The sequence below is a fragment of the Vipera berus genome (assembly GCF_964194415.1).
Source record: "Vipera berus genome assembly, chromosome: Z".
NCBI classification, from domain to species: Eukaryota; Metazoa; Chordata; class Lepidosauria; order Squamata; family Viperidae; genus Vipera; species Vipera berus.
Window position 1 is genome coordinate 20465206 of NC_138205.1, and position 18690 is coordinate 20483895.

Consider the following 18690-nt stretch of genomic DNA (forward strand, 5'->3'; position numbering starts at 1 on the left):
CACCACTTCTGGAGGCAGGTTGTTCCACTGGTTAGTTGTTCTAACTGTCAAGAAGTTTCTCCTTAGTTCTAGGTTGCTTCTCTCCTTGACTAGTTTCCATCCATTGCTTCTTGTCCTACTAGTTAGGCTAGTAGGTCTTCAATTAAGCTGATAATCTAAAACAGTGTTTCTCAACCATGGGCACTTTAAGATGGGTGGATTTCAACTCCTGGAATTTCCTAGCCAGCATTAACTGGCTAAGGAATTCTGGGAGTTGAAATCCGTCCATCTTAATGTGGCCAAGGTTGAGAAACACCGGTCTAAAACTAGCCCAAGGTTTACAATGGGGAAAATCTCTCATTACAAGATGTCTGACCGAGAACCTTATTATTTCTATGTTTCAGGTAAAAATGTTGCAGGAATTTGAAGCAAGTCAGTTAGGCTCAAGCTTTACTTTTCCCCCCCTATTTATAACAAATTTGGAGAATGGGAAATAACTTCAAACACTTTATGGCCATTTCCATGCTCTTCCAATAAATCCCGGTAAAAGAACTAGTTGTCATTTGCTGCTCTCTCCCTTAAAAGAACAACCTGATGAGCACCCGAAGAGCAACTGCAGGCTAATATTGGAAGACAGAATGATACCCCTGGGGAGAAAAGATGGTGGGGTGGGGGAAACTGATGAAAAAGCAAAAGCTGGTAAGGGAAACATTACTTTGTTGAGGGAAGGGATGAGGTAATGAAGCTGGGGAACCGTGCACGTAATTACGTAACAAGAGTTTTGAAAAGAATGGACTGCCGATGCTGATGGAGAATCAAGATTCTCCCCAAAATCTCAACTGCTCAAAATTATGGACTGTCTCCCGGAAAGAGGTATTATGGTAGGGTTTTTTTTCAATCTGGGGAAGGCTGATCTCGATAGACTGGACTACAGTTCTCAGAATTCCCGGTCAGTTTGACCAATGGGTATTCTGGATTACGGTCCAACAGATCTGGAAGCACCAGGTTGGGAAAAGCTATACATGAGATAATGCTGTCCCTTGAGCAATGCATTCTGCGATTAAGGCACTAGAGTCGAACAAATGGAGACCTCGCTGGTTGCTAGGACGTTATCTGCCCACCTTGATCTGAAGATTAGGCTTTTACTTAAGTCAGTTACATATCTGCAATTGTCTCCTTTATCCCTGAAAAGTGTCAGCTCTACGTTTTACTAAGACAAAGGTTATGGTGGTATTAGTGACAAGGGTGGAAGATAACGTACTTGGGTACAAGCTTAGAGGAGGGAATGCAAGCTTTGCAGAAATAGGCAGGGGAAAATGATGGTGACATATGTGTACACATACCTTTTCGGATGTTTCCATCAGGTGACTGCCCAAAATCACCTGTGGAGAGGAGGAAGCAGGCTCGGTCACGATTATAGCGCTCTCGGCCGCCAGGTGTGACAGGTGACTTCTCCTCAGGTGACAGGGCCTGATCAATTGTGGGGCAGTCTTCATTAGCCAGAGCCGCGTTTGCTGCATCGCCATTCTGCTTGGAATCTGTAAAGGGGAAGGGGAAGGGGGAAAAAAATGTACAGCAGACCTAAGAAGATCACTGAAATATCTTCTAAATATAAATATCAACCAGTAAGGAATTAAAACAACATTTGATGCTCAAACGTCTCAGAAGCTTCTGATAGTCTTTTGCAGAAATGGATGCTGATTAAATAGGCTTTTGGTCTAATCCAGGAGTAATCTGCCTCTTCTTATATTTTTAAAAGTACATTATGTATGTTTTGAAAATCTAGGGGAAAATTTAAACTGTTTCTCAGATTGCTTTGTGATGATTCTAAGTCTCTTAGTCCAAACACTTTACACCTTTTTAAAGTAGTATCTGTTCCTGGGAAGTGAGGCATTTAGTTTTAGTTCTTGCAAATCCAAGATGTAAACAATTTCTTATAATTACAAGTGACAAGCAATTAAGAGTCAAGTTTCAGAAGATTTTGTTCAAACATAACTTCTGTTCAAAAAATTAGTGATGACTATATTTCCCCTCTCAGAAAATGAGGGAGTACTGTCTTTAACTGCTTTGCTGTTATAATTTGGCCTAGTGCTCAATTCACTTGACGTATATTAAATACTAATTTAGCCATGATTCTGTACCCCAATCTGTGACTCAAGAACACAAAAGTGAAGGTATTTTATCATTTCTGTCAGTAAGAGTTATGTGTTAAGAATGGGTTCCTATCTACGTATATACTACTAATACTCTTGTGTCTGTGACTTTTAACTGGGAGAAATGGTGCAAAGCCTTTTCAATCAAAGTACCTCAAATGGACTAACTTATAGAATGCATCCCAAAACCAGTCCCTTACTCCTGTGGAATAGAAATTTGACCAATTTTATAAAATGTTTTATGACATAAACATTATCACAAGTCAGTTTGTGACATAATACAAAATGTCATAAAACATTTCCTGTGCTGATGTTTGACTGTGCTATACAGTTCAGCATGGGCTACCTATAAGGCAGATACATCCATGAACATTTCCCTGAATTTTTAAGACCTTTTCAAGTACATTAGAAGCTCTGCCATTGTTGAAGGCACTGAGGAATCTGATAAGAAAATATAGCTGAAGCAATGATCCAATAAGTCTTCTAAATATTTATTTAAAATAATGATTAGGTCCCCAAGGAATCTGCCTCAGGAATTGCAGTTTAGTGTTAGGTCTTGTAGTGGAAATTATGACAGATAGACTTTTGTCCAACTGTCCAATCAATTAAAATCTGTACTGGAGAAGGTCCCCTGAAAACAAGCAAGCCCCCAAAAGTATTTTTGATATAATTCACTAATCAGTTTCAAAAGAGACAAAACAACCTGCCTGAAATTGTTAGGGCTACCTTATTTAAAAAATGTACAAATAAGGTATCCATGGGTAGGATGCAAAGAAAACATGCATAATGATGTCATACGGATGCTGTGGCTTATGTACTTGAATCAGACATTGTGACTCAACTAAGTCACATTTGTGCGATGACATCACCACACACACAGAGTCACTGCAGTTTGCAGCAGAGCACATATATAAGAGATTTGGGGTTTCCTCAGGAATAATCATAGTCTGAAATAGAAATTTTATTTTATTTAGAGACAATGTTCTGAATAAAATTTGGCCTTTATAGCTGCATTCTCATATCTTGTCCTGATCTTTAATATAAGCTACATATAAGCTGGCCCATAGATATGATCAAGCAATCCTGTGGAGGAATTTATTGCCAGTTTTATTTTTAACCTGATAATGTCACTTGACATTTGAACGGATGAGGCTATCAGAGGTTACTTGTCATATTGTATCTTGTGACGGAATTATTCTAGAAAGATCCAAGGCTGTTAGAACAATTTTTTCTTAGGGGAGGGGGTAAAGTTTGTTGAAATGTTGAGACAGTTGAAGTGGAAGGGCATTGCTTTGTACAGAATTACGGTAAGTGCTAGGTGAGGGACCCCTTGCTCAAGTGGTACGATCTTGATTTTGATGGACCATAATGGTGTATAGCCTATGACCCCTGTGCAATCACATTTTGCCCAACAATTGAAATAGCAACTGAAACACCAGCTAAAGTTCCCATTTACCCAAGTGACAAAATACATGTTTGAGTATCTATTCTGCACGTTCATTCAACACTGACATGAAACCTCTGTCATTCCTAAATTTAATCTTATTGCCTCTTTCCCTGCTCTTTTAGCAGATAGGATGAATAATTTTTCCATTCTTCCTCACATGAACAATTGTCTCATCTATGCTTCTCCAGGCTTCCCCCCCACCCAGACTAATGAATTTCATACTTCTTGCCCTCCAGAAATCTTTCTGCAGCCTGCATTGAATTGTCAGCTGAGTAAATGTTGCACGTCTCCATGGAATTCCCTAATGTCAGAGAAAAGGCCCTGGAACAGTTTGAAAACTGCAAGGAGCCCTAAAGATATCCTGTTCCTTCAGCTTTTTCTCATATACTTGTCTTCTTGACCCTTTTAGCATTTGTATACTATTCTTAGAATTTCTTGTCAACAACCTTCTTATGCTCTTGTGCCCAAAGCTAAATAAGCTATCCCCACTGAACGGTAACTAAGCCAAAATAAAATACATTATCTTTCTCTGTAACAAGATGTACATTAATCTCTCTTTAACAAGATGTGGGAAGTGGCAAGATATTCAGCTCATGTTCTACTCTTTGTATCTCTTTGAAATCAATTCCATTCAATCTGGAATAGAAGAATGATTTAATTAATGGTACCACAGTGGCAAGGCCATCAATTTTGATACATGGCAAAATAGAGTGGTTTGGTTGCTTTGCAACTTTAGACAATGGCTTGGATTGTACTATAAAAGACCCTAACTTATTTTTTGGGGGGGAGGTGGGAGGCTGGAGTGAGGAGGAGGCTTCAGTATTGGCTAACCTCGTGAAATATTTTGATGAAGGTATTCTAAGCCTAAGGTGAAGTTCGAAAAGATAGCTGCCATTTGAGAATCATTTATAAGCCATCTCTACAATTATTTTACTTATTTGTTTGTTCATTTACAGTATTTATGGAATTTATGTGCAGAGTGTAAAAAAATTATATAAATTATACTGTACAGGTATTTGTTTTAACTGCATTCAAAGAATCACATGCATATTCAGTTACTATCTTCATTGCTATTCAGATTATTGTGTTCCACATAAGGCTGTATTAAGGCTACCAAATCTGGGATGCCAAATCCAGTCTGTAATGGAGAGATATAGAAAGCTCTCTGGTAATTGTCTAGTAGCCATAGGCAGTATGGACTCAAAGGAACTCATTAAATAAATCTTTGATATCTTCTGGAACCATTTTTACTATTGTTTTCCAAGTTTTTTTTTACATTTTAATTCCCATTTCTTCTTAGATCCTTCCAAATAAGCACTCATTTGCTAAATGTTCATATAGATTATTTTTTTAATGACCATTCCAAATAGCGATCTGTCCAAAATAAATCCTGGCTGTTCTGCATTTATTGAGAATGAACTTCCCTTTACAGAATTGGAGTGAATATCTTTTCTTGGTTTGTTTCAGAGATAATTAAATGGATTACATTAATTCACAACCTCAAGATTGCCTACTTTTTTTTAAAAATCCCATTTATATCCCGCCCTTCTCCAAAGACTCAGGGCGGCTTACAATCTAAGCACAAATCAATGTGCTTAGCAATAGCCTTCATTCTATGTATATGCCTGCTTATTATTATTATTATTATTTATGGTTACTACTATCCCTGCGCTTGTATTTTTAATACCAGGGGACGTGCAGAATTAGGGCTAGTCAAGGAAAATCTGTTGCCAAAGGAAGAAAAAAAAATCCCACATATAAGCACTCTGCTACATTTCATGGCTGCCCCTCAGAATACCACAGGAGGCAAGAAGTTCAGATTACTTCATCTTTGATCAATTTTGATCCACAAAAATTAGCATGTATAATAATAGTAAATAACGCTCGAAGGAAAGGCCTTCCGAGACAATCCCGTCACTGATATTAATCATTTCATATATTGAAATGAGCGCATAAACTGAGTTGAAGGAGTTGCAGGCAACTTGTTGCCATGGGAACCAAAAAGCATTGGGTTATCAGGCAACTCAAGTGGAAAATGTAAGGCTGTTAGTGAAGTAAAAAAGAGACTAAGGTAAAATTAAGCCGGGCATAAAGACTGAGGTTGCAGTTGTCAGATGCTGTTTGTGCCGTGCCCTGACATCAATAGCTCCAGCAACCACATCCCCTTTGGCGTCCCCTGCTATGCCGTGCATAGCCAAGAGCTTGTTAAATTAAGTGAATCCTTGCTCCTCCACTGTATTTGCTCCAAATGGGCTTCCTGGCCCAAAGGACCTGGAGCAGATGGAAAGCAAGCTAGGAGCTGATTGCAGACGCTGCAGGCCCGTCATCACACAGTCTTCTCTTCCTGCCACTTCTGCCTTGTGGTCTGTCTTGAGGATCCATTTACTGAGTGAACCCCAAAGAGATGTGTGGGTAAGGGTGGTTGTAGTGCTTGTAGCGATCACTTTGCTTCAGGTGGCAGTTGGGCTCCTCAACCGCAAGGCTGAATTTCTTCTGCGTCTGGATTGTTCCAGAGCTATTATTTTCCTGTCTACCCAACTCTGTTCTGCTTGAACAAATTAACCCTCTTTATTTTTATTTTCTATTAAGGCAGTCCTGTTTTAATCCAAGAGGCCTTGCCAGTCAACCATAACTACTAACCCTCTCTCCAAAGTCAACTATTGTTGCAAAACAGTGGCATACTAGTTAAGGGTTGGACACTGAGGAAACCCACGTTCAAATCCATCCTCAATCATGGAAGCTCATTGGTTGACTTGAGGTCAGTCACTGCCAACCCAACTACAACAGAATTGCTGTTGTCATTTGGGAAAAATAGGAGAGGAATACTGTGCAGCTCCTATTTAAGGTAGGATATAAATCTAAGAAATAAATAAAGTGAATTGGCTATCACTTGATCTTTTCCTTTCCCATTATTATGGAACCCAAACAGCCTATCAGTGTTTCTCAACCGTGACTGCTTGAAGATGTGTGGACTTCATTTGCAGCATGCTGTGGAATTCTGGAAGTTGAAGTCCACACATCTTCAAGGTCTTCTAGTCCAACTCTCTGCTCGGGTGAAAACTCTGTACCATTTCAGACAAATGGTTTGTCCAATTTCTTCTTAAAAACCTCCAGTGTTGGAGCATCCACAGCTTCTGAAGGCAAATCATTCCACTGATTAATTCTTCTGTCAAGAAATTTCTCCTTAGTTCTAGGCTGCTTCCCTTCTTGATTAGTTTTCAGCCATTGCTTCTTGTCCTGCCTTCAGGTGCTTTGGAGAATAGGTTGACCCCCCCCTCTTTTTTGTGCAGCTCCTGAGATATCAGAAGACTGCTATCATGTCACCCCTAAGTCCTTCTTTTCATTAAACTAGACACACCCAATTCCAGCAACCATTCTTTATATCTTTTAGCCTCCAGTCCCCTGATCATCTTTTTTGCTCTTCTCTGCACTCTTTCTAGAGTCTTAACATCTTTTTTACATCGTGGTGACCAAAACTGGATGCAATATTCCAAGTGTGGCCTTACCAAGGTGTTATAAAGCGGTATTAACACTTCATGTGATTTTGATTCTAGCCCTCTGTTAATGCAGCCTAGAACTGTGTTGGCTTTTTTGGCACTTGCAGCACACTTCTGGCTCATATTTGTGACCTTTCCAACCAACTCAATATTGCTTAAAAACCAGAGTGATTCACTTAACGACTGTCCATTGCTTCTTGTCCTGCCTTCAGGTGCTTTGGAGAGTAGGTAGACCCCCTCTTTTTGTGGCAGCCCCTTAGATATTGGAACACTGTTATCATGTCACCCCCTAGTCCTTCTTTTCATTAAACTAGACATACCCAATTCCTGCAACCGTCCTTCGTGTATTTTAGCCTCTATCACTAATGATTCCACTGTAGCTAAAACATTCCCATGAATCTAAGTCACATATTTCTGAACATGATTGCCAATATCATCCCCTTTTCTTCACGGAAGAAAAAGAATAATAATTCTCAATCAAAAATGGCTTGAATTGCCAAAACAGGCCCTTTGATCTTTACGTATGAGTCATTTTGGAAGGACAAATCCTTCCAAATCCCTAGCCAAGATGGGATAACCTAAACTGCTTTCTGGAACAACATATAGGTCTTTTTTATGCAGCAGTAATTTTTATGCCACCTCCACGAGTCAGCAGTTCAAAGCATAAAGAGGGAACATAGCTGGAGAGAAGGAGTTTGTGGGTGTGGGTGTCAGAGAGAGAGAAAATGAGCATTGGCTACTACTTTCAAATTACTGACCACACAGAGAATTCTCCATTCACCGACAATTGGTCTGCAAAGAAAGGTACGTTCTGAGGAATTTTTTCACATTTTCTAGAATGCCGATCAGGCCTGCTGGAATTTGACACCCTGCCAGGCTAATTGATAAGAGTCTAAAGAATACAACACCAGTTTTAAGAACTGGGCTTGGCTATCACGCTACCGATGGACAGAGGCTATCAATTGAGAAGGTGTTCATAATGCACCTTCCCTTATGCAGTCCTCTGCCAAAGTGAGATGACCTAAACCCACCTATTACGAAGACTCAGCCCAGTCTTAAAAAATTGCCAAAGGGTCTGTGGAGATTCTCAAGTCATCCAGGTCACGGTTGTCCCAAAGGTGCTTTTTCAAAAGGCAATTGGGTTTCCTTTGTTTTTCTGGAAGACGTTTCACTTCTCATCCAAGAAGCTTCTTCATGTTGTCATGGGACAACCGTAACCTGGATAACTGAGAATTTCCATAGACATTTACCACCTTCCTTTGGTGTCTAGTCATGCCGGCCACATGACCACGGAGACATCCTCGGACAAGCGCTGGCTCTTCAGCTTTGAAACGGAGATGAGCACCGGCCCCTAGAGTCGGAAACGACTAGCACGCATGTGTGGGGGAACCTTTACCTTTACTGCATCCCAAAGATTTTTTTTTACAGAAGACAGTTTTGTTTAGCTGCCTTGGGGCTTTTGGACAAGCCTGGCCCGAGATACTTTGGAATCCATTCTGATACTTCACCTACAGGAACTGAGTGAATTGCTGGTTGAGCATTAGTTCACTCCTATCAGCTGGGATGCAGGCCAAGGTCCTGAGCCAATGCATCTGTCTTGCAACAGAAGAAAACAGCTGTAACTTTTAAGTGCCACTGCTTTCCCCCAGTATGTGCTGTCTGTCCCTGTTTGCCTTATTCTATCAAGTAAAAGGTCAGCCCTGCCTTTGGTCAACATTCTTTATACAGCTAACTTCCAATCCAAGTTCTATTAAATAAATTAAATTGGTTTAAGAAACGTTTCTAATCCAAATATGGCCTTGGTCATCCCTTCTTTTTCACTGGGGTGATATAATCTTATAATCCATTCCACAGATTGCATCATAAGTCTAGAAAGTTTCTAATCCAAAGTTGGTCTTAAACAGGGGTAGGCAACCTCGGCTCTTTTATGACTCATGGACTTCAACTCCCAGAATTCCTGAGCCAGCATAGCATAGCTGGCTCAGGAATTCTGGGAGTTGAAGTCCATGAGTCATAAAAGAGCCGAGGTTGCCTACCCCTGGTCTTAAACATCCCTTTCTTTTTCACTAAAGAGATAAGATGTAATCTGTGGACTTTATTATCAGACCATGAATAATAAAGGTAAGAAAAGAGGCTCAAGAACACTGTTTCTCAACCATGGCAACTTTAAAATAGGGGGATGTCAACTGGGGAATTCTGGGAGTTGAAACCCACCTATCTTAAAGTCGCCAAGGTTGAGAAAGGCTGCTCAAGACAATAGATTTCAGTGCCATTAAGCAGGTCAGTATGGAAATTAGCCAGCTCTTGTGTAATCCATCCAGAGGGCTTTGGAGCTCAGTAAGTTTTGAGAGGGACGCGGTGGCTCAGTGGGTTAGGACGCTGAGCTTGTCGATCAGAAGGTCGGCAGTTTGGCGGGTCAAATCCCGAGTGCCGCGTAACAGAGTGAGCGCCTGTTACTCGCCCCAGCTACTGCCAACCTAGCAGTTCGAAAGCACGTAAAAATGCAAGTAGAAAAATAGGGACCACTACGGTGGGAAGGTAACAGTGTTCCGTGCGCCTTTGGCGTCTAGTCATGCCGGCCACATGACCACGGAGACGTCCTCGGACAAGTGCTGGCTCTTCGGCTTTGAAACGGAGATGAGCACCGGCCCCTAGAGTCGGAAACAACTAGCACGGACGTGCAGGGGAATCTTTACCTTTACCTAAGTTTTGGTTTCCAAAACTTCAAAATGCTTCATATTTCCAGCATTTGCCCCATAGCTAATGAGTAAAGGAATCTATTATTTTGCATTTGGGAGAACTCCAGTCTACCATGGGAAAGTGATGGGTGAGCCCCAGTTTTAAAGCTGGGCGTTTGGATTTCGAGGTAGAGGATCAAAAATTGGCCTCGGCGCACTCTTGCCTCTGCTGTGTCCTCCAAGTGAGCCACAGCCAGGCTAGTATGCTTAAAACGGTGTCCTGCAAAGCAGGAGTAAGAGAGTTTCATTTTGTGGGCCAGTTGCAAAATATTCAGTATTACAACTGACTTCTATGTCAGTGATTAATAATCAGGCTAGATTTAACGCAGATGACAGGGCCTCATATTATTTATTGTACTTAGTGAATATTACCTATTGTTGAATAAGAATACATGTTTTAATTTCCTGTAAAAATAATTTTGATTAACAGGAAAATAGAAGCTTCAAACGTTTCCTCTTTAATGCCTTGAGAAGGGCAGAGTCATCTGTGTAAGGGCTGCACCAATCCAATATTGCAGTCAGCCTTCTTTGCATCATATTGTGGCTCATGAAGATCTTCTCACACAAGATGATTAACATTTAGCTCAGAAGATACTCCAGAGAGATTTCTGGGAGGGTTAGTTGGGAAGTATCTTACTGGTATCTTACTGCGGCGTCTCAGGGGGTTGGGAGTGGGAGGCACTGTTTTGCAGTGGTTCTCCTCCTACCTCCTGGGACGTTCGCAGTCGGTGCTGGCAGGAGGGCAGAGGTCGGCCTCGAGGCCTCTTGTTTGTGGAGTTCCTCAGGGGTCAGTCCTCTCGCCTCTCCTGTTCAACATCTATATGAAGCCACTGGGTGAGATCATTCGTGGTTTTGGGGTTGGGTATCATCAATATGCTGATGATACCCAGCTTTTCATCTCCACCCCAAACCACCCCAGTGATGCCCTCGATGTGATGTCCCGTTGCCTGAAGGCGGTTCGGGTCTGGATGGGGAAGAACAGGCTTCGACTCAATCCCGACAAGACTGAGTGGTCGTACGTGCCGGCATCTCGGGAAATTCAGGTTATTCCATCTTTAACCATGGGGGGTGAGGTATTACCCCCCGTAGATAGGGCTCGCAACTTGGGGGTCCTCCTGGATTCACAGCTCTCCCTGGAAGATCATATAGGAGCTGTGACCAGGGGGGCCTTTGCCCAGGTTCGCCTGGTGCGCCAGTTGCGGCCCTATCTGGACCGGGATGCCTTGCGTACAGTCACTCATGCGTTCGTGACCTCTCGTTTAGACTACTGCAATGCTCTGTACATGGGGCTGCCCTTGACCACTCGGAGGCTTCAGCTGGTGCAGAATGCGGCCGTGCGAGTTGTGTTGGGGGTCTCCCGATACTCCCATGTAACACCTCTACTCCGCGAGCTGCATTGGCTTCCAGTTGCCCTCCGGGTGAGATTCAAGGTGCTGGTGATGACCTATAAAGCCCTAAATGGCATGGGTCTGGATTACTTACGGGAGCACCTGCTGCCGGCGTCAACTTCCCTTCGTCCAGTGCGCTCCCACAGAGAGGGCCTCCTCAGGGTGCCGTCGGTCAGAGAGTGTCAGCTGGCGGCCCCCAGGGGGAGGGCGTTCTCTGTGGGCGCGCCAGACCTTTGGAATCATTTACCGGTTGAGCTCCGGATGGCTCCTGACCTTCGCTCTTTCCGCCGTGACCTGAAAACTCACCTATTTGAACAAGCCGGCCTGGTCTGATGGGTTTGGGGTATTTTAATTGTAATTTTAATTAACTTTTTACTGCAGTTGGGCTATTCTATTTAATTCTCATTTTAACTTTTGTATATTGTATTTTTATTACATTTTATTGCCCTGTACACCGCCCTGAGTCCTTCGGGAGAAGGGCGGTATAGAAATTAAATAAATAAATAAATAAGTGTTTTGAAGAGCTCTACAGGCCAAGCGGCTTTCCATTGCCAGTAGTTCCCAACTTGTCCTGCCCCCTATTTTTCATATTTCCCCCGAGTCCCTCCCCAAGGTCACATGACATCATACAGATGGAGGATTTCCGTCCATCATTCACAATCCTTCAGACCAGCTCAGTGGCTGGCTGGCGGTTACTTTCTTTGCTGCAAAGAAAGAAATGTGCAAGGGAAGAATGAGGAAGAGAATCCCAAGGACATTTATGTCACCGTTTGAAAATCTTGTCAAGCATAGGAAGGACGAAGGAACCACCTTTGGATGCAATGTAAGGAGCTAAAAAAAAAATCATCTTTGGGTCACTGAAATTTTTATTCTGTCTCTCTTACTCGGCAAGATCTTTCCACCTATGCCTTCATGATCTTAAATAGATATGGTCTCCAGATGTTTCTGAATTAAAACAACACCTCCCAGCATCCATTAGTATTGCCTAGATCAGGGCTTTTTAACTTTTTCACCCGTTGTACCACTTTTAGGATATGGCAACATCCAAGTACCACCGGTCGCCTAGCAAGGTGTCAAAAACTTGATGACCAAAAAAAAAAAAAAGGGAAAAAGTGATGAAGTAAAGGTAGTCCTCGACTTGCAACAGTTCACTTAGTGACTGTTCGAAGTTACAATGGCATTGAAAAAGTGCCCCCCAAGCCACAGCCGAGCAAGACAACTGCCTGCCCGCCTGGCGGCGCTCTTCCTCCTGTCCGAGGTTTTCATTGTTGGGGGCATTTCTGTTGAGGATTGGCAGTATGTGTGTGTGGGGGGAGTGTTTGTTTTTTATTCCCCCCGTCTGCTGGGCGGTTGCAGCAGGTTTTGGTTACTTCACATGACCCTGAGACACTGTGACCGTCATAAATATGAATCAGTTGCCAAGCATCTGAATGCAAATCACAAGACCCTGGAGATGTTGCAACATTCCAGCTGATCGGTGCTTCTTCTGGGCTCAGCAGAAGCGCCAGGAACAGCCCTGAGTTCCAGCTGGAGCCTGGCGCTGATCCTGGGGCTGCCGCTGAGCCCTGACAGCCCTGCAGCTCCAGCCATCTCTCGCTCAGGCTTGTGCGGTGCTGCCACCGGTTCAGCTCATTCCCTTCCCCTGCTACCACTTTTCTAGGATGGTCGCATACCACCTGCCAGGTGCCAATGTACCACAGGTGGTATCCGTACCACTGGTTGCAAAGCCCTGGCCTAAATTGAGTGAAGAATTTTAGCAATATATGGAGAGGCAGGGATTCACTTAAAGGGGAATATGGGGTAAAAATTTGCTTTAAAAAATTAAACGGAGTTTCTCACAGAAGAAATTCTATGCAGAGCGTGCCTTTCCAATTTTTGCACTTGAGACACAAACAGGAACTTGTACTGTAGCGCTATGTACTTACATATGCTTACATACATAGAACATTACCTTTTTGCTCTTATTGTTTCTTTTTTTATGGTTAGCAACCTAAGGCATTATATAACTCCATTCCAGAGCAGAGTGAATAATAATTTTAAAAATCCAGCTATTTTGGAAATAGTGATACAAAGCTGGAAACTCTTGCACGAACTCTTGATACATGATTTTATCAGCGTAGCATTCTTTGGCGAAGCCGCACTTAAATCTTGCCAGATGTTTACAACCCTACAAGTTTTCAGCCATTTTTTTTTAAAAAGACTAATGTAATTTGAGGTATTTCACACATAACTTTCTGAGGATGATAGTTGTGGTCCCTACGAGCATCTGGTAGTTGACCTCTTGACTTAAAATGTTATCACACATTTACCAAGATGTTTTCAATGAGAAGCATCAATGTACCGGTAAGCAAACCTGGAAAAGTCCCCTATTAATCTTTCTAGCAATACATAGCCCCAAACTAGCATATGCACCTGTGGGCAATCTTGGTATCCCAGACACTGTTGGGCTACAACCCTCTTCACCTCCAGCCAGCTTGAGAAAGGCTGGGAAACGGGAATAAGTCTTGGGTGTGCTCCACTGTTTCTAAGAGGTACAAAAGTGAGACTCAACACAGGTAAAAGCCCATGTGAACCATAAAACATGCTTCGTTAAGATTCTCAGGAATCCTCCTCAATCTACAGTACCTGACTCTGTGCACAGGTACTCCTCAACTTACAACCACCCATTTAGTGACTGTTTGAACTTATGAGTCGGACAAAATTGGCTTACGACAGATCCTCACAATTAGGACCGTTGTAGCATTCCCCGCAGTCACATGATCAGAATTCAAGAGTTTGGCAACTGGCATGTATTTACAACGGTTGCAACATCTTGGGATCACGTGATCACCAACTCTGATCTTCCCAGCCAGTTTCTGACAAGCAAAATAAAAGGGGGCGGGGGGGAACCTGAATTTGCTTAACGACCATGTGACTCACTTAACAATTGCAGTGATTTGCTCAACCCAGGCAAAGAAGGTTGTAAGATTTGGTCACAACTCAATAACCACCTTGCTTAGCAACAGAAATGCTGGTCATGATTGTGGTTGTAAGTCAAGGACTACTTGTACCTCCCTCACTATAGTACAGTATTGATTTTTTAGCAGGAAGAGTATCTTTAGATGCCAGAATGTTTGAGAATCACAAACAGCATATAGATTTGACTCACATAGATGTAGCTTTTAATTATTTCTGCCCATCCTGTCTCCCCCTTACCTGCCCGATTAATCTCGATTATCTCCTCTTGAGCCAGGGGGCATGAGTCACCCTGGTTGCTGCGATGAGGGGACTGCATGTCCGGTTTGCAGTAGTTGGGTGAGCCGGGTTGGGGGGCTCGTGGGATGTGCTTGTTCTTTTTCTTTGGTAGTTTCTGCTTGGCCATAGCCAGCGAATAATACATGCCAAAGTTGTTGACGATGACTGGCACAGGCATGGCAATGGTCAACACACCAGCCAAGGCACACAGTGCTCCCACCAACATGCCTGACCAAGTCTCAGGATACATATCACCGTAGCCCAAAGTCGTCATGGTCACTACAGCCCACCAAAACCCAATGGGGATGTTCTTGAAGACGGTGTGCTTGCTGCCCGTTATGTCGTCTGGGGCAGCACCGATCCTTTCAGCATAATAGATCATGGTGGCAAAGATCAAGACCCCTAGGGCCAAGAAGATGATGAGGAGCAAGAACTCATTGGTGCTGGCCCTTAGCGTGTGACCTAGGACTCTCAGTCCTACAAAATGCCGAGTCAGCTTGAAGATCCTTAGGATCCGGACAAATCTTACCACCCTCAAGAAGCCCAACACATCCTTGGCTGCTTTGGATGAGAGGCCACTGAGGCCCACTTCCAGGTAGAAGGGCAGGATGGCCACAAAGTCGATGATGTTGAGGCTGCTCTTGATGAATTCCAGTTTGTCTGGGCAAAAGATGACCCGGATGAGGAACTCAAAAGTGAACCAGATGACGCACATCCCTTCCACGTAGGTGAGGAAGGGTTCCGTTTCCATTTCATAGTCCACCTTGATGCTGGTACTGTTCCCCGTCTTGATGATTTCTGTCTTGTTTTTGAAGTGGTTGAAAGTCTCATGGGTCTCTAAGCAGAAAGTGGTGATGGAGATGAGGATGAAGAAGAGGGAGGCAAAGGCCACATACTGGAGAGAAGGACAAGTGTACAGGGAAGAAGCAGACAGAGGGGAACAGCAGGGAGACGAGAATGTCAAGCAGGAAAGGACAGGGAAGGGAAACATTAGTGCTAACTCATAATTGTAAAAGAACAAACTCTTCCAGAAAAGGAAGAAACTTACCCTACAAAAGTCAGCCCCTCCCCAATTACTGCCCCCTCCTCAATAAACAGCTGTCAAGAATATCCCAAGAGATAGCAAATACCCTGCTTATTCTTCCTCTTCAACCCAATGTTAGTCAGGGAAAACAGGTATGGGGTAAGAGGGAAGGACATATTTCATTTTTTTTAAAAAAAAATTGTGGCCCACTTAAAAAAAATCTTCATACTGTTATACCTAGACCAGTGATGGCGAACCTTTTAGAGACAAGAGTGCCTAAACTGCAACACAAAACCCACTTATGTATTGTCGGGTGCCGGTGGGGGCGAGGCCCATTGGGTGGGCATGGCTGCGGTGGTAACGGCAGACTGGGTGGGACTAAAAAGTTCAATCAATCAATTGCGAGAACTTTATTTTTCCCACGAGAAGTTGAAATTGATTGATTGAACCTTTTTTTTTGTGGACGGCTACAGAGGCCTAAAGCGAAAAGGGTTTATAAAACCTAGCTGAAGGCCTAGGACTTGGGCGATGGTGCGCGTGCCCACAGAGAGGGCTCTGCGTGGCACCTGTGGCACCCGTGCCATAGGTTCGCCACCACAGACCTAGACAATTAGATTGGACATTGATGTGTTAGTCTAGTTTTCTTCTTATGCAATTTTTTTTAGCAAATGGAGGGATCTGCATTTAAAAATGGCATCCCATCCCCTGCAGTTGTTTCTGCCACCTTAACATATCTAAGACAGGTCTAATAACTGTTGGAAGAAAAAAAACCCTAGAAAATGATATAGCAATAAATAATAATTATTTTTTCTATTATTTCTCTGTTTTATTGTATATTCAACCCCTATGTTACAGAGATCTATTCTAAGTAGCATCCTGAGATGGTGGCTTATCTGCTTATTGCACTCCAATTGTTACACACTATTACCTATTCAATGGATTGATCTGCATCTGATTTATTATGGTTCAGGGGTGCTAACCATGTTTGTGTATGTATGTGGCATACATATGTTTTCTTGTTGCTGTCATTAAAGACAAAAAATCTTACTGATCTATTGCATGTCTATAAAGATCTACCAATAAATCCAGATTGTTTTCCAACCCCAGTTCTAGCTTGTTAGTGTCTGCCCTTTTTTTGGATCATGGTTCTTTGGTGGGACCTGTTTCCCAATATTTTCTTTCCATTTGACTGGACCCGGGTTTTTCGGCAAATCTCTAAACAATGCCTCCTCCTTGACTTCATAATTAGCTGGCCATCATGTTTAATAGCCATCAATTGAAGGTTGGTCTGGTCACTTTCTAAAGCAGCCTTCTGAAAGAAGGAACCCTTCGGCTAGGTTGGGTTGGAATTCCCACAATTCTGGGCCCAATTTGATTTAAAGCCATCAGAGACTAGAGGAATCCCAACATCTTATAGGGATAGCCAGGCCTGTCTCTAGGCATGCGTCATGAGAGAGGATGGACAACACTGTCTTCCTTTTGAAGGAAACTTTTCTTGGAACTATAGTATGACCATTCCCTAATATCCTCATTTTTTTTAAAAAAAAAAGTCTTATCGTTTCTCCAAAGAAACTGAGCCGAGTCCATATTCCTCTATGCTTTATGTACAACAGTTTTGAGATTACAAGTCCAAGATCACCCAGGGAATTTTATAACAAAACAAAAGATTCATAAGTAGGCATCCCCATCAGAGCCTAATGCTCTAACCCAGAGGTGTCCAACCTTGACAATTTTAAGACTTGTGAACTTCAACGCCCAGAATTCCGGAGTCGAAGTCCACAAGTCTTAAAGTTGGCAAGGTTGGACACTTTCTGGGCTAGCCACTCATTCTTCATTAATTCTCAGCTGATGGTGGACTTGAGACAAACTATTCCATTAGCTGGTTAGTTATGAAATTCGTTCCATGATTTGGGGCCAATTATTCTTTTTTTTTTTTCCAGTTTTACAGTAACCTTGTAAAACTGACCCAGTAAATGACTTGAGAGGGGAGAATGAAAAGAACCTGCTTTGTTCCTTAGAGGAATAAAGGTAAAGGTTCCCCCGCACATGCGTGCTAGTCGTTTCTGACTCTAGGGGCCGGTGCTTATCTCCGTTTCAAAGCCGAAGAGCCAGCGCTTGTCCGAGGACGTCTCCGTGGTCATGTGGCCGGCATGACTAGACGCCAAAGGCGCACGGAACGCTGTTACCTTCCCACCGTAGTGGTCCCCATTTTTCTACTTGCATTTTTACGTGCTTTCAAACTGCTAGGTTGGCAGAAGCTGGGACGAGTAACAGGCGCTCACTCTGCTACGCGGCACTCGGGATTCGACCCGCCAAACTGCCGACCTTCTGATCGACAAGCTCAGCGTCCTAACCCACTGAGCTACCACGTCCCTATCCTTAGAGGAATAGGAGTCTATTATTACAATATAACACCTATTTTAGCATTCACCCACTGACAGTTGCATTATGCAGGTACATAATTTGCTTAGGTGACACAAAAGTCAACATTTTGAATTGAGACTCAGCCTGAATACGAAAAAAAAAACCTCCAAGGAACTTTCCCTCCCTTGTGACTATATTTGTTCTTTAATCTGCATAGTGAATGCAGGTTGCAGATCTTCCCTTGGTGTGTGTTCTGGTTTATTTTGGGGCAGAATTGCAGTGATCCTGTCACAGCTCTTTTGAGGTCAACTTTGTTACATTATTTGTCTGTTTGTTTGTTTTTTTGTCTTCAGACTGGGAATCATAGGTTGTAAACCATGCAACTTGTCCATAAACCATTGTGCCATTTAGGGAAGAAGCTAGGGATTTAAAACCCTCTTACGAGGGAATTTTGAGATGGTAAAACGTTTCCTTCCTCTCTCTTGAATTTCTGCTCTTTTTCAGCAAAATGTTGAATGCTTTAACTATCCTAACATCAGTCATTTGGATGAATGAACAAAAAGCCCCAGAACAGAAAGGATTCTGTTCAGATTTTAGGCTCAGCATTCACACGCCTTCTGTTACACCATTCTCCTATTTTAGTCCCTTGAGAAAACAGTGAAAGCAAGCAATGACGCAAACAGTCATGTGCTGCCTTGCACATAGACTGAGCGCTTTGCATTCATTCACAATCCCCCCATTGGTATGCACACAACTCACACAAGATCTGATTGTCCAGGAGTTTTAGCTGCTACATCGTTACCAAATGCTTTGTCACCAGGTGCGATCTGACACACTGTCCTCTGAGGTATGTCCCATGTACAACC

The 18690-nt window shown here is 42.8% G+C and overlaps 1 protein-coding gene across 1 annotated transcript in view; it reads right to left on the minus strand.

Annotated features, from left to right (window-relative positions):
• LOC308677151 (voltage-gated potassium channel KCNC1-like) overlaps positions 1-18690 on the minus strand; it is a gene marked incomplete at both ends in the record, with an annotated part of 54308 nt that overhangs the window by 22585 nt on the left and 13033 nt on the right. Inside the window, 4 exon segments of the mRNA XM_081343316.1 lie at positions 1249-1261; positions 1263-1323; positions 1326-1517; positions 14398-15331. Of these exon segments, the coding sequence (XP_081199442.1) occupies positions 1249-1261; positions 1263-1323; positions 1326-1517; positions 14398-15331 (1200 nt within the window).